General features: G+C 38.0%; 1 protein-coding gene across 1 annotated transcript in view; it reads left to right on the top strand.

Moving 5' to 3' along the window:
• The window catches only part of LOC143034289 (uncharacterized), a 53545-nt gene that overhangs the window by 38005 nt on the left and 540 nt on the right, over positions 1-15000 (top strand). The window contains exons 6-10 of the mRNA XM_076200224.1: positions 12403-12684; positions 12735-13777; positions 13946-14002; positions 14299-14484; positions 14629-15000. The exon at positions 14629-15000 is cut by the window's right edge and continues 540 nt beyond it. Coding sequence (XP_076056339.1) covers positions 12403-12684; positions 12735-13777; positions 13946-14002; positions 14299-14484; positions 14629-15000 — 1940 coding nt within the window. The remainder of the gene's footprint in view (positions 1-12402; positions 12685-12734; positions 13778-13945; positions 14003-14298; positions 14485-14628) is intronic.

The raw sequence follows: 15000 nt of genomic DNA, 5'->3' as shown, positions 1-15000 counted from the left end.
CATCTTGTTTATTTATTTTATTTATATATGTATTTATCTATTTATCTATTGATCTTTTATCTATGTGTCTTTTTATCATTTTCTCTGGTTGTGTATATGTTTATTTGTCTGTTTATCTATCTATTCATTTTTCTGTATATCTATGTATCTCTTAACTTATTCATGTATATATCTATTCATTTATTTATCTAAATATGTATTTATGTATTCAAATATTTATCTCTTTATATATTTATCTAGTTAACTTTTTATCTCATTATGTATTTATATCTATATTTATATTTATATTTATATTTATCTATATCTATATTTATATTTATATTTATATCTATTTATCTATTCATCTATCTGTCTATTTATCTAATTACCTATTTATCTATTTATCAATATATCTATTCATCTATTTATCTATCTATCTATGTATCTTTTTATCTTTTTACCTATTTATCTATATATCTATGTATCTATTTTCTATTTATTTATTTACCTATATATCTATTTAATATTTTATCTATTAATAGATATATATGTCTATTTATTTTTTATCTCCTTATATATTTATCTAATTATATATTTATCAATTTATCATGATATATTTTTATCTATGTATCTATCTATTTATCTATTTCCTCTTTATCTAGTTATCTATTTATCTTTTTAGGTATTTATTTATGAATTAATTTATCTAATTATCTATGTACCGTTTTATATATTTATCTATTTACCTATTGTTTACTTATCTATCTATCTATTTATTTCCTTATTTATTTATCTATATATATCTTTATCTATTTATCTATTTATCTATTGATCTATTGTTTATTTATCTATCTATATATTTTACTATTATCTATTTATCTATTTATCTATAAATCTATTTATCTTTATACTATTTATCTATTTTTTATATATTTATCTATTTATCCATTTATCTAAATATCTATTTATCTATTCTATTTAACTATCTCCTTATATATTTATCTAATTACATATTTATATATTTATCATGATATATTTTTATCTATGTATCCATCTATCTATCTATCTATTTTCTATTTTTCTAGTTATCTATTTATGTATTTAGGTATTTATCTATGAATTAATTTATCTATTTATCTATGTACCTTTTTATATATTTATCTATTTACCTATTTGTCTACTTATCTATTTATCTATTTATCTGCTTATCTATTTATCTATATATCTCTATCTATTTATCTATTTATCTATTTATCTATTTATCTATTTAACTATTTACCTATTATCTATTTATCTATATATCTATTTATCTATATACTATTTATCTATCTTTTTATATATTTATATATTTATCCATTTATCTAAATATCTATTTATCTATTCTATTTAACTATATATCTATTCATCTATTTATCTATTTATCTTCTGTATATATCCATATATATATATTTATGTATTTATCTATTTATCTATATATCTATCTATATATCTGTTTATCTATGTATCTATCTGTCTATTTATCCATTTATGGATTTATCAATTCATCTATTTATCTATAAATATATTTAAATATTAATCTATTCATTATATCATCTATTCATTTATATATATATATATATATATATACATATATACATATATATATACATTTATATATATACATATATATACATATATATATATATATATATACATATATATATATATATATACGTATATATATATATATACTTATCTATTTAAGATTACAAAGGATTACAAAGGCGGAGCATGCCGACATGCATATATATATATATATATATATATATATATATATATATATATATATATATATATATATATATTTATATATATACTTATCTATTTAAGTTTACAAAGGATTACAAAGGCGGAGCATGCCGACAGAAGACCTTTTGATCCATATCTAGGTCGGATGCGAAAAAAAAAATCATATTAATAATACATACATACATATACCAAGGCTTTTTCCCCCTTCCAAGGGAGGTAGCCACAAAGGGAAAGGCATAAAAACACTCCCACCCATTTCATCCCTAAATACACTCCACACCCCTCCCACCCTTCCTCTCATCTGAGCATCTCCTGGATGACGGGTCATCCCTGAACCCTGCCCACCGCCCTGGGTCAGAAGCAGTGTCGCAAGACACAGTACATCCACAGCAAGGCCGCTTCATTTAATCGGCGACCCCCCCTCTCCGTCCCCCTTTGCATATAAGGAGAGGACGGGGAGAAATCCCTTCGGGCTGCGTCAAAATTTACTCACACATACTACACCACCCCCCACCCCCCCGCCCATTCCTCCTCATGCAGTCACAACATCATCCATATACAACCATTCTCCACTCACCTCTGTCTTCCGTCTTCTCCCTTCCTTCCTCAACAGACATTCCCCTCTTCCCCAAAGCCCCCTTCACCCCATCCATCCACCTCATCCTAGGACGTCCCCTCATGTTCACTCCCTCCACATCTGCCTTCCATACCTCTTTTACTAGTCTTTCTTCACTCATTCTTTCCATGTGTCCAAACCATCCTAATATTCTTTCATCAACCCTCTCTCCCAAATCCTTTTTCACCCCTGTTCTCCTCCTCACCTCCTCATTTCTCACTCTATCTAGCCTAGTAACCCCCACCATACTTCTCTGTGGTGGGGGAAAAGAATACTGCCACCAAGTTTTCCCACTTGGATCGTAAGAGGCGAGAAGAAAGGGACGGGGAGAGGGACTAGGCATCCTTCTCCCTGTAGCCCCACGGGGCACACATCCTAAAGACGGAAACGTTCTTGCGTGACTAACTTACTCGAATTCTACAACACAATTATCTCGAATTATGACAAAAGAAACAATATAGATTTAATATATTTAGACTTTGCAAAAGCTTTTGATACCGTCTCACACGAAAGACTACTTACTAAATTAGCTTTACACGGAATAAGTGGTAGCCTATTAGGTTGGACTAGTAATTGGTTGAATGGTCGAAAACAGAGAGTTGTTTTAAATGGAAAAAATTCTAGATGGAAAAATGTTACAAGTGGAGTTCCTCAGGGTTTCGTTCTTGGGCCACTTCTATTCATAGTATATATAAATGATATAGACCATGGACTAAAATCTACTGTTTCCAAATTTGCTGATGATACAAAACTGTGAGGAGTGGCAAATGATCACTCAAACCAATTAGATATTCAAGAAGATTTAGATAAATTACAGCAATGGTAATGCACATAGGTAAAAATAACAGTAAGTACGCTTAGAAGTTATTTGGAAATTCGTTAACAAAAGTGAATAGTGAAAAAGATCTCGGCGTAATTATCAGTAACGACCTCAAATCATCCAAGCAGTGTATTTCAGCCTCTGAGAAAGCAAACAAGATTCTAGGACTGATTGTGCAATCTTTTGATTTCAAAAGTCCATCACTCATTAACAAGCTATATAAATCGTTAGTTCGTCCACATTTGGAATATGCTGTTTCCGTATGGTCACCGAATCTCATTAAAGATATTGACAGACTGGAAAAAGTACAACTGCGAGCCACACACATATATCATGTATCACCTGTAACGTGCTAGTGGAAGTTCGAGTCCCTGGCTCAACCACGTTTTAAATTCTGTATGTTGATGGTTAAAGATTAAAGTGAATCATGGTTTATATATATATATATATATATATATATATATATATATATAGATAGATAGATAGATAGATAGATAGATAGATAGATATACATATACATATACATACGTATATATATATATATATATATATATATAATGTATATATATAAATATATATATATATATATATATATATGTATATATATATGAATATATATATATATATATATATTTATATATATGTATATATATATATGTATATTGATTTGTTTGTGTTTCTATCTAATATATGTATATATGTATATGTATATATATATATATATATATGTATATATATGTATATATATATATATATCTGTGTGGATATATATATATATGTATATATATATATATATATATATATATATATATATATACAACCACATCGAGAAACTCAAAGAGGCCAACATGCATAAATTGAAACGTGGTATAGGTAAGGAGTAGAGCCTGTGCTAGCACGTGACATGTGATAGTGACTTACCCGAAGTGTCTGCATGTTGGCTTCCTCGAGTTTTTCGATGTCGATTGCTTAGAAATAATGGGAATTGTGGTTGATAGATATAAATTTGCTCATTGTAACTCTTTCAATGTTATATACATAAATATGTGTATATATTTGTATATGTATATGAATATATATATATATATATATATATATATATATATATGTACATATATATGTATGTATATATGTATATATATATGTATATATATATATATGTATATATATATATATATATATATTGTCACGATATTACCCCTAGCCAGGTGACACGGTACCCCATACGGGTGTCAAAGTACCCATTTACCTAAATAACACCCTTCCTACTACACTGCCATCCTACTCCGAAGAAACAAGCAGTCGGCCTCCTCCTCCACTCCCCACTTCGGTTGTCTGGATAACTATCCTCAGCCAATCACAGGCCCAGACGTCAGCCTGGTTCCCCTATATAAAACAAGGCATTCCCCACACTCGACACAGTCGTCGGCAGCCCTTGGCAGCAGACACACGAGAACAGTCAATCTCGTTAGAGCTACTCTCTAGAGTTGACTTGTGATCGTAATCCAACTTTACGTTGGATAGCTTTGCCTTGGCAGTTACACTGCCACCCACTTCTGGGCATTTCCCAGCACTTTTTCCTATTCGCCATTTCCATATCTCCGTAGCTCTCCGGGATCCGCACGAGCCCTTGTTGGCTCGTGAGACTTCTTCGTCGTCCGGCCCGGCGAAATCTAGAAACATTCTATCGTAGTTTAGAAGTAGTATAGACCCCGTACCCACTGGGCACACAGTGGTCCTACTACGCGGCTGTCACCAGTCGCCAAAGGAAACTGTGTGACCCCGTTATATCATATTCTTTTGCTCTGCTGAGCACATTTTTCTGTGTACCAGGGGCTCGTCCCCCCACCCCAACGCGCAGGATGGAGTCCTCAACTCCATCCCTGCCAACTAGGAAGACTTCCCCTGACGCCCCTAATATCGACCCGGACAAGGCTAGACATGTTTTTCAACATTCCGACCAAACCCGATTAGCTGACCTCAATCCATTTATGCTTAAGAAATGTCTGTCTCAATTTACCAATGATATTACCCCAGTTAAAAAACTTAGAAGCGGAGACCTCCAAGTTACCACCAACTCTGGGAAAGCTACACGCGATCTTCTCAAGGCCAGGAAGTTTCATTCCTTCGATGTTGTTACATCCCTCCCTAGGTCACTCAACTCCTGCAGAGGAGTAATCCACTGCAGAGATTTGATGACCATGGAAGAGTGTGACATCCTCGATTAAATAAAATCTGAAGGAATATTAGATGTCAAATTCATAACGCGACTGGACCGAGAAAAGAACATGCGAGTGAACACGCCCCTCATAATTCTAACTTTCAATTCAACAACCCTCCCTGACCACGTCAAAATTGGATACATTCATGTCCCAACACGACCATATGTCCCTAACCCGTTACGCTGCAACAAATGCTTCAAATATGGTCACCTTGCCAAATTCTGCAGCAAACAATCAGTCGTATGCGGTAAGTGTGCAGGCGATCATCCTACGGATGCTTGCTCTGCTAACGTGTTTCAATGTGTTAACTGTCCCTCCAATAACAATCATGCATCCACCTCCCGAGACTGTCCCACTTTCAAGATAGAAAAACAAATTTGTACGGAAAAAGCAACTTGTGCCATATCCTTTTACGAAGCAAGGAAGCGTGTGATGGAAAGACTAGTTACCCCAACTAGTACCTCCGGAGCAACTTCCTATGCTTCGGCAGTAAAGAAAACCTATAGAACCATTGAAACACAAACAGAGAGCAAACACTCCAACAAGGAAAAAGATCAACGCCCAACTACCAAGCAAACTCACTCGCACCTTCCTTCCCCGGCCAGCCCAGAGCTTCCCAAGCGTGTGCTTACACGTACGGAAGAGGATGTCCACATGGAGACCTCCGTTTCCAATAAGCGACTTTTAAGTCCCATTTCTACCCCAGAACGAAAATCCGGGGCTAAACACACCCCTCCCACTAAGGCCAAGAAAGGAAGAAACCGAAGCAGATAAAAAAAAAAAAATAATAATAATAATAATCCAGTGGAATTGCCGAGGTGTTAGAAGTAAAGTAAATGACCTTGTAATTTTCAACTCCCTAAACAACCCCTCAGTAATATGTCTACAGGAAACACTCCTCAAGCCCAGTGTAGAGTTTACACTTAAAAACTTTACCGTATATAGGAAGGACAGGTTAGCGCCTGGAGGGGGGGTCGCAGTTGCAATTAGCGACTGCCTTCCCCAAGTAGAATTACCACTCTCTACTAACTTGGAGGCAGTCGCAATCAAGACGAAACTGCAAAATAAACTCGTCACCATCTGCTCCATCTACCTACCTCCCGACCCTCAATTCCCACTAGTGGAGGTTAACAAGTTGATTAAACAACTACCCCACCACAAGCTAATAGTGGGTGATTTCAACTCCCACCATCACACGTGGGGTAGCAACCATACATCTCCTCGAGGGGAGCAGATGGAAGAGGTGCTAAATTCCAACAACCTCGTCCTCCTAAATACTGGCAGCCCAACTCGTGTAGAAAATACTAGGGGTTCCTTTTCATGCATAGATTTATCCATATCTTCTCCTGCGTTGTCTGACATTCTCCAATGGAGCACACATGACGATACCATAGATATTACCACCCAGTAATATTAAAAATAGGGGGTGACCACACTACTGCTCCTCCAGCCTACGGAGACAACCCACCCCCTCCCTGTCCCAAATCTAACATAAAAAAAGTCAACTGGGAAATGTATCGCACAACCACCAACGTCAACACCACAGGGGATAATATGGATGACAAAATATCAAATTTATCCAACTCTATTTTGAATTCAGCTATTAAGCATATACCAAAAACCTCGGTATTTCACAAGCATAGAGTTCCCTGGTGGACATCAGACTGCAGAAAAGCACTTTGCAAGCGGAATAGGGCTTACCGAACTTTTAAAAATAACCCCATTGCACCAAATTTTATTACTTTTAAAAAGACGCAAGCAGAGGCCCGTAGAACAATAAAACAAGCCAAACGAAAGTCTTGGCATGATTACATCTCCACAATAAACATAAACACTCCTCTATCACAAATCTGGTCAGCCGTCCGTAAAATCGACGGCAAATACACACCAAACATTAAGACCCTAACCATTGAAAACACGTTTGTAGATGCTCCCCTGGACATCGCAAACACAATCGCAGACACATTTACGCAAACAAGCAACACAAATAACTATTCACCAACCTTTTTACAACACAAACAAAGACGGGAAGCAGAACCTCTGATCTTCCATACACAGACACACCACGATTATAACACCCCCTTCCAACTACACGAGCTTCAACAAGCCTTAAGCTCGTGTAGAGGAACCTCTGCTGGCCCAGATGAGATTAGGTATGAGATGCTGCAACATTTGAATTCAATTTCACTGAAAAAATTATTAGAAATATACAACGCAATTTGGATTAGTCAAGAATTCCCAAAAACATGGAGACATGCCCACGTCATACCTATTCTCAAAAAGGGGAAGGACCCAAAGAGTCCTTCCTCTTATCGCCCTATAGCGCTTACCAACTGCTTATGCAAAGTATTAGAACGTATGGCCAATAACAGATTAAAATTCATCATAGAGTCTCAAAATTTAATAGTTCCTGCCCAATGTGGTTTCAGGAAAAATAGAAGTAGTCTTGACCATTTGGTCAACTTAGAACAAGATATCCTCTCCTCCTTCGAGAGGAAAGAATATCTTGTTGCTTGCTTTTTAGATTTAGAAAGAGCCTACGACATGGCATGGCGACGTGGTATCCTCGAAAAACTCCATGCACTTGGCCTTAGAGGGAATCTCCCTATTTTCATTAAAAAAAATTAAAAGACCGTACATTTTCGGTCAAAAATCAAAATTTCTATTCAACAGTACGCACCCAAGAAAATGGCGTACCACAGGGAAGTGTGTACAGTCCCACATTATTTATGTCGCTCATAAACGATATTCTACCCGCTCCACCTCGGAACCTTAAATACTCATTATACGCTGACGACGTCGGAATCTGGCATTCCTCACCGAACGCCAAGTTTTCTGGCTCTCGCGTACAACTGGCCCTGGACTCACTACAGGACTGGTCTGACAAATGGGGATTTAAGTTTTCGGAATTAAAGTCAACAGTAATTGTATTTTCACGCAGAGCCCAGGCAGAAATAAATCTGCAATTACATGGTAATCCCATTCCAGTACAAAACTCAACCTTTTTCCTTGGCCTGAAACTGGACTCCAGGCTAAACTGGAAGGCCCATGTAAAATACTCCATGATGCCTTAGAGGGAATCTCCCTATTTTTATTAAAAAAAAATTAAAAGACCGTACATTTTCGGTCAAAAATCAAAATTTCTATTCAACAGTACGCACCCAAGAAAATGGCGTACCACAGGGAAGTGTGTTAAGTCCCACATTATTTATGTTGCTCATAAACGATATTCTACCCGCTCCACCTCGGAACCTTAAATACTCATTATACGCTGACGACGTCGGAATCTGGCATTCCTCACCGAACGCCAAGTTTTCCGGCTCTCGCGTACAACTGGCCCTGGACTCACTCCAGGACTGGTCTGACAAATGGGGATTTAAGTTTTCGGAATTAAAGTCAACAGTAATTGTATTTTCACGCAGAGCCCAGGCAGAAATAAATCTGCAATTACATGGTAATCCCATTCCAGTACAAAACTCAACCTTTTTCCTTGGCCTGAAACTGGACTCCAGGCTAAACTGGAAGGCCCATGTAAAATACCTAGTTGATGCGTGCAACAAGAGAATTAATTTGCTACGTAAACTAACGGGCACAAATTGGGGAGCAGATAGGAAATCCCTGCTAATGATTTATAAGTCCCTGATTAGATCTAAACTAGACTATGGGTGTCAGATATATGGTTCGGCAACACCAACCACGTTACAACCCCTGAACATCATCCAAAACAAAGGCCTAAGAATAGCACTTGGAGCATTACGCTGCACAAGGATCGAGAGGCTGGAGGTTGAAGCAAACGTACCCCCCCTCCACTACAGGCGCGAACTCCTTGCACTCCGATACGTCGCCAAAGTGCTCCGTATCCCTCGACATCCCTGCAAGGAGACGATCAAACAACACGAGCACTTCACCAACTCCAGCCTAAATCCCCTTTCCATCAGGATCCGATCCTTGTGTGAGCAGTATTCAGTGCCACTGTGGTCAATAGAACAGATGGAAGCCACCCACTTACCACCGTGGAAAAACATCGCCCCGAAGGTCAACATCAATCAAGACCTCAAGAAAAAGACGTCTTCCACAGAAGAACTGAGACAGAAGACCCTGGAGACCATCCATAAGTACAATGACCACAGGGCACTGTACACTGATGGCTCCAAGTGCGGCCCCAAAACTGGGACAGGGTTATACTGCAACAAAACCCGGATGATATTCAGATTGCCGGACCATACGAGCATATATATCGCCGAACTCTACGGTATATATCAAGCCTTAGAATATGCTCAATCTAACACACATAGTAATTTCGTCATATTCACAGATTCACTAAGTGCACTTCACTCAATTAAGTCAGGTAACCATACGGAGAACTTCCTCTTGGGCAAAATCATTAGCACATTGTCGATAACTAACAAGTCCATTACTCTCTCTTGGGTTCCCAGTCACATTGGGATCTTCGGGAATGAGAAAGCGGACACCTTAGCCAAAACTGCCTTAGAAAAAGACTCTATTACAGACATACCCCTGGACATAGGAACCTTCAATTCTGTATTAAGAACACAATTACACACCCACTGGCAACTCCAGTGGAACAACCTCGACATCTCGCACAAACAAAAGGAACACATAACAGATTGGTCGACATCATACAGAAATAACAGACAGGAGGAAATCGCCATAGCAAGACTGAGGATGAACTCGACCCGCCTCACCCACCTAAACCCATACATTAATGGCGTATTTCCTCCCCAATGCAACACCTGCAACACTATACTATCCATAAGACACATACTCATACACTGCTCAAGATACAACACACAGCGCCAAGCGCTTATACAACACTGCAAACTTAAGAAAATTCAGCTAAGCACCACAAATCTTTTGACCGACGACCGTTTACTTATTGACAAAGTAGTATTTTATTTGCGCACTACAGGACTATTGTGGAAATTATAATGGTAGATTAAAAAGGATCGCAGGTTCACACCAGGCTTAATGACCTCATTATAGGTCGATAGCCTTAAAGATAAAAAAAAAAAAAAACACTCGACAGACTCGCTTCTAGCTAGCTGCCAGCTTCGCCCCCTCTGGATTAAAGAAAAATCATTGCTTGGACAACCGACGACTCGACGTGCCAGGTTTCAGTCTTACCCATTCTCAAATCTACTACATATCTCATTTCCCCGTGTATTCCTATTGTGTGTTAGGATTAATGTTATTATTGTTTTGTTAATTCATGTTGTATGTTTGATTATATTTCATACTGAAATATTAAATGGTTAATACTGTCCTGTCTTTTGGCGTACCAAATGTCTGATGCGTTCTATATCCCCCTTCTAACTTTGTTGTGGCTTGGGCACTCGGTATGCCATTGTGGTTAACAGATATCTTTCCAGCCTGAGCCATAACAATTGGCGACCAATGCCTAGGATCTCCGTAACTGTTCCACGTAACTACCGAGTAAGTTGTTACCTCCCCTCCCCCCCTCTCCTTTTCATTAATCATCTTATTTCAGGACAGTGCCTTAACATTTATTTTCAGTATTAAATATAATCATAATTCTAGATATTAAATGCAATTATAATTCTAAGAGTCGAAAATTGACCAACAATGTTTAATTTTGTGAGTGTCGTTTAAAGTCCTTACGGGAATAAACGACCCGTTTGGTACACACCGCAAAATTACTTATAATTAACAAGCGGGACCAGCAGCTCTATAGAATTCATTCCCATTTAAGTGTTTAGCCCACACTAATGGATTCTATCAGTGGTTAGGATTTGATAGTGTTTCTTTCCACTCCTCCAGACTCATTTTGTTCGTGTATCGCAAGTATCAACTATCGCTCAAGTATCGGAGTATTCATCCTTACCCAAGTCTCATTTCATTTCGTTCAAGTATCTCTAGTTAGATGCCTGACTCAATCGAATACTCCATCCAAATATCCCAGTATCCATTCAAGTCTATCAAGTATCGCTCGCTATCGAATCAATTTCTATATAGACGAGCATCTTTTCACACGAACAAAATCATAGGCTAGATTGATGGGTATAACGGTAACCGGAATCAGAGGGCCTGTTTACGTTATCGAAGTCACACGTCTTAGTCTATCAACAACTAGTTACGACTAGTCCTCAAGTCACACGTCTTAGTCTATCAACAACTAGTTACGACTAGTCCTCAAGTCACACGTCTTAGTCTATCAACAACTAGTTACGACTAGTCCTCAAGTCTCAGTAAAATGTTCAAATTGGAAGATTTTGTGGCCAATCCCTCGTATGTAACCTTACAGGGACAAGTTACAAAAGATGATTGGAAGGACATAGCAAGATACTATAACATAGACATTCGGTCCTCAAAGCCCAAAAGAGTAATAAAGAAAATAGTGGTAGAACAGCTGGTTCAATTAGGAATAATAGAGACAGGAACCATAGACACACAGACTACTCCCGATTTGACATTCCCAAAAGACCAGAATGGAGCAACGGCCAAATCTTTTAACCCTGGACAATCTCCTACCAGACAATCCCCGACATCCCAACCAGCAGACAATATGCAACTGGAACAGTTAAGACTAGAATATCAGTTTCAATTAGAACATTCAAAATTAGAAAAGGAAAGAGAATTAGAGAGAGAGAAATTAGCATTGGAAAGAGAAAGATTAGAAAAGGAAAGAGAATTAAAATCAGAATTGGAAAGAGAGAGATTAGAAAAGGAAAGAGAATTAAAATCAGAATTGGAAAGAGAGAGATTAGAAAAGGAAAGAGAATTAAAATTAGAATTGGAAAGAGAGAGATTAGAAAAGGAAAGAGAATTGGAGAGAGAGAAATTAGCATTGGAAAGAGAGAGATTAGAAATGGAAAAAGACCTCAAAACTAAGGAAATCACAATACAAGAGAAAAGCAAAGAAAGAGAATGAGACATTCAGGAGAAAGGAGTACGACTGAATGTAGGTAATTTGTCTTCTTTCCCTGCATTTTCACCAGAGGATGTAGACGGCTACTTCAAGACCTTTGAAGCTATAGCTCTCAAACAGGTGTGGCCCAAAGATGACTGGCTTACAATACTAACTCCAAAATTAACAGGAAAAGCTCTTCAGGTGTACAATAGTTTAGACAGGCCCGACGATTACGATTTCGTTAAGAAACAGGTTCTACATGCGTATGCTCTAACCCCTGATGGCTATAGACAAAAATTCAGATCTTTAACAAAATCTCATGCCCAAACTTATGTTGAATTTGCCTCAGAAAAACTTAGTGTAAAAAATGGTTAGAAGCTATAAATGTAACTACCTTTTCAGAACTTCTCAATACTATAGTCCTGGAGGAATGGAAAAGTAAAATCCCCTTTCACATTTTGAGATATGTAGAAGATAGAAGGGAAAAAGACCTGATCCAGGCCGCCGAGTTAGCTGATGCCCAAGCCTTGATGATAGAGACATGGGGAAGCAAAACTCGCAGGCAAAGCCCCATTGTGAGATCCTCTTCTGGTTATCGCCCTGAAGGAGCAGGTGGTAAAGTAGGAAGTAACATAAATTATAATCGTATTTCCCAGCCAGTACAGTGTAGTTATTGTAAAAAGACAGGTCACTCCATTCAAGAATGTAATCATCCAGGTTGTAAAACCTCAAGCAAATTTAAAGATCACAGTGCCAAATTTAAACCTATTGCAGCCTCTAATGTTCATAATCCTCATACTTCTTTTGACCCATACATTTTCCAAGGAAAAGTATCTTTACATAAAGGTGGTCCTAATTACCCCGTTACCATACTAAGGGATACAGGGGCAGCCCAGTCAATTCTCCTCTCAGATGTCATTCCTAATATATCCAATGCATTTACAGGTGAAAAAGTTTTATTGTCTGATCTCACAAGTCAAACTTCTTACCCCCTAGCAGAAGTTTATCTAGAATGTGCATTCCTTACTTCTCAAGTGCAAGTTGCAGTACGCCACGGATCCTTACCTATTCACGGGATAAAGTTCCTCTTGGGTAACGATCTCGCTGATACCCTAATCGTTCCCCCACCTAGGGCAGTAGGTGAACCTTTACCTGCAAGTCCCACCCTTGAATTGGATGAGAGTTGTCCACATCTGTTTCCAGCCTGTGCTGTAACTCGATCCCAAAGTAAGGTAATGTCTTCTTCTCCACCCTCACCTTCCTCATCCTTACTCAAGTCCTTACCCACCTCTCCTCCGTCCTTTGCTAAGGAGGATCTAATCAACAAAACCCTAACCAAGGAAGAACTCGTCCAAGCTCAACAAAAGGATGATACACTCTCCTACTTACTACACATAGCCACAACCAAAGCAGACATAGACACCACCCCTTGCTTCTATTTTCAAGATGGAATCTTGATGAGAGTATACAGATCCTCTATAATAAGCTACAAACATGGGCAGAAAAACACCTAATTGTACTCCCTCGCTCAGTCAGAAATAGTGTATTGAAATTAGCTCATGATGGTTTCGCAGGACACTTAGGAGTGAGGAAAACATACTTCAAAATACTTGATAATTTTTTCTGGCCAGGAATGCAAAAAGACATCTCTAACTTCATCAGGACCTGTCACGTCTGCCAGGCTGCGGGTAAGCCAAATCAAAAAATTCTTAAAGCCCCACTTAAGCCCATTCCTATCAGTGAGGAACCCTTTGATAAAATAATTATAGATTGTGTGGGGCCATTACCCAAATCTAAACAAGGGAATGAATACATGTTAACTGTTGTCGATGTGGCTTCCCGTTACCCGGAGGCATTTCCTCTTAAATCAATCTCAGCTCAATCAATCATTAAACCCTTATTGTCAATGTTTACCTCTAAAGGAATCCCTAGACAAGTTCAATCTGGTCTAGGAACCAATTTTACTAGTTCTCTTTTCAACCAGGTCCTTACGGAGTTAGGGATAGAGCATGTTACATCCTCCGCTTACCACCCGCAATCTCAGGGTTGTGTGGAAAGGTACCATCAATCGCTGAAAGCCATGCTGCGCAAATATTGCCTAGATACAGGATCCAGTTGGGACTCTAATCTCGATTGGATTGGATTCTCCATCAGAGAAGCTAACCATGAGGCCATGGGGTTCTCACCCTTTGAATTGTTATACGGGCGATCCTTAAGAGGACCCTTAACCTTGTTCAAAGAACAATGGTTTAAGTCAAATCAAGAGAAAACTAATGTTAATTCATATATCCAGAATTTGATAAATAAATTGCAGGAGGTGAGAGCTGTGTCCAAAGCCCATTTTTCTCAGTTCCAGAAAAAGAGTAAGTTGGAGTATGATAGAACCTCCAAAGTAAGAACTTTCAAGGTAGGAGATATGGTGTTAGCCTTTCTCCCTCCATCAACTAACCCTTTTCATAAAAAGTTCTTTGGTCCATATAAGATCCTAGAACAACAAGGACCTTTAAATTATATCATTGAAACTCCTGATAGAAGGAAAAAACAGCAGCTGGTACACATAAATCTTATCAAACGTTACCTTTCCAGACCACCAGAGGAGGATACCAAGACCATGCCCATATCTATTGTGAATCCTGTAACACTACCGAAGGACGAAGGCACCCCAACTACAGACTTCCCCCTGCCC

Source organism: Oratosquilla oratoria, chromosome 17, assembly GCF_046742065.1.
Source record: "Oratosquilla oratoria isolate Oo_2021 chromosome 17, ASM4674206v1, whole genome shotgun sequence".
Classification (NCBI taxonomy): Eukaryota; Metazoa; Arthropoda; class Malacostraca; order Stomatopoda; family Squillidae; genus Oratosquilla; species Oratosquilla oratoria.
This window is presented reverse-complemented; position numbering and strand designations above follow the sequence as displayed.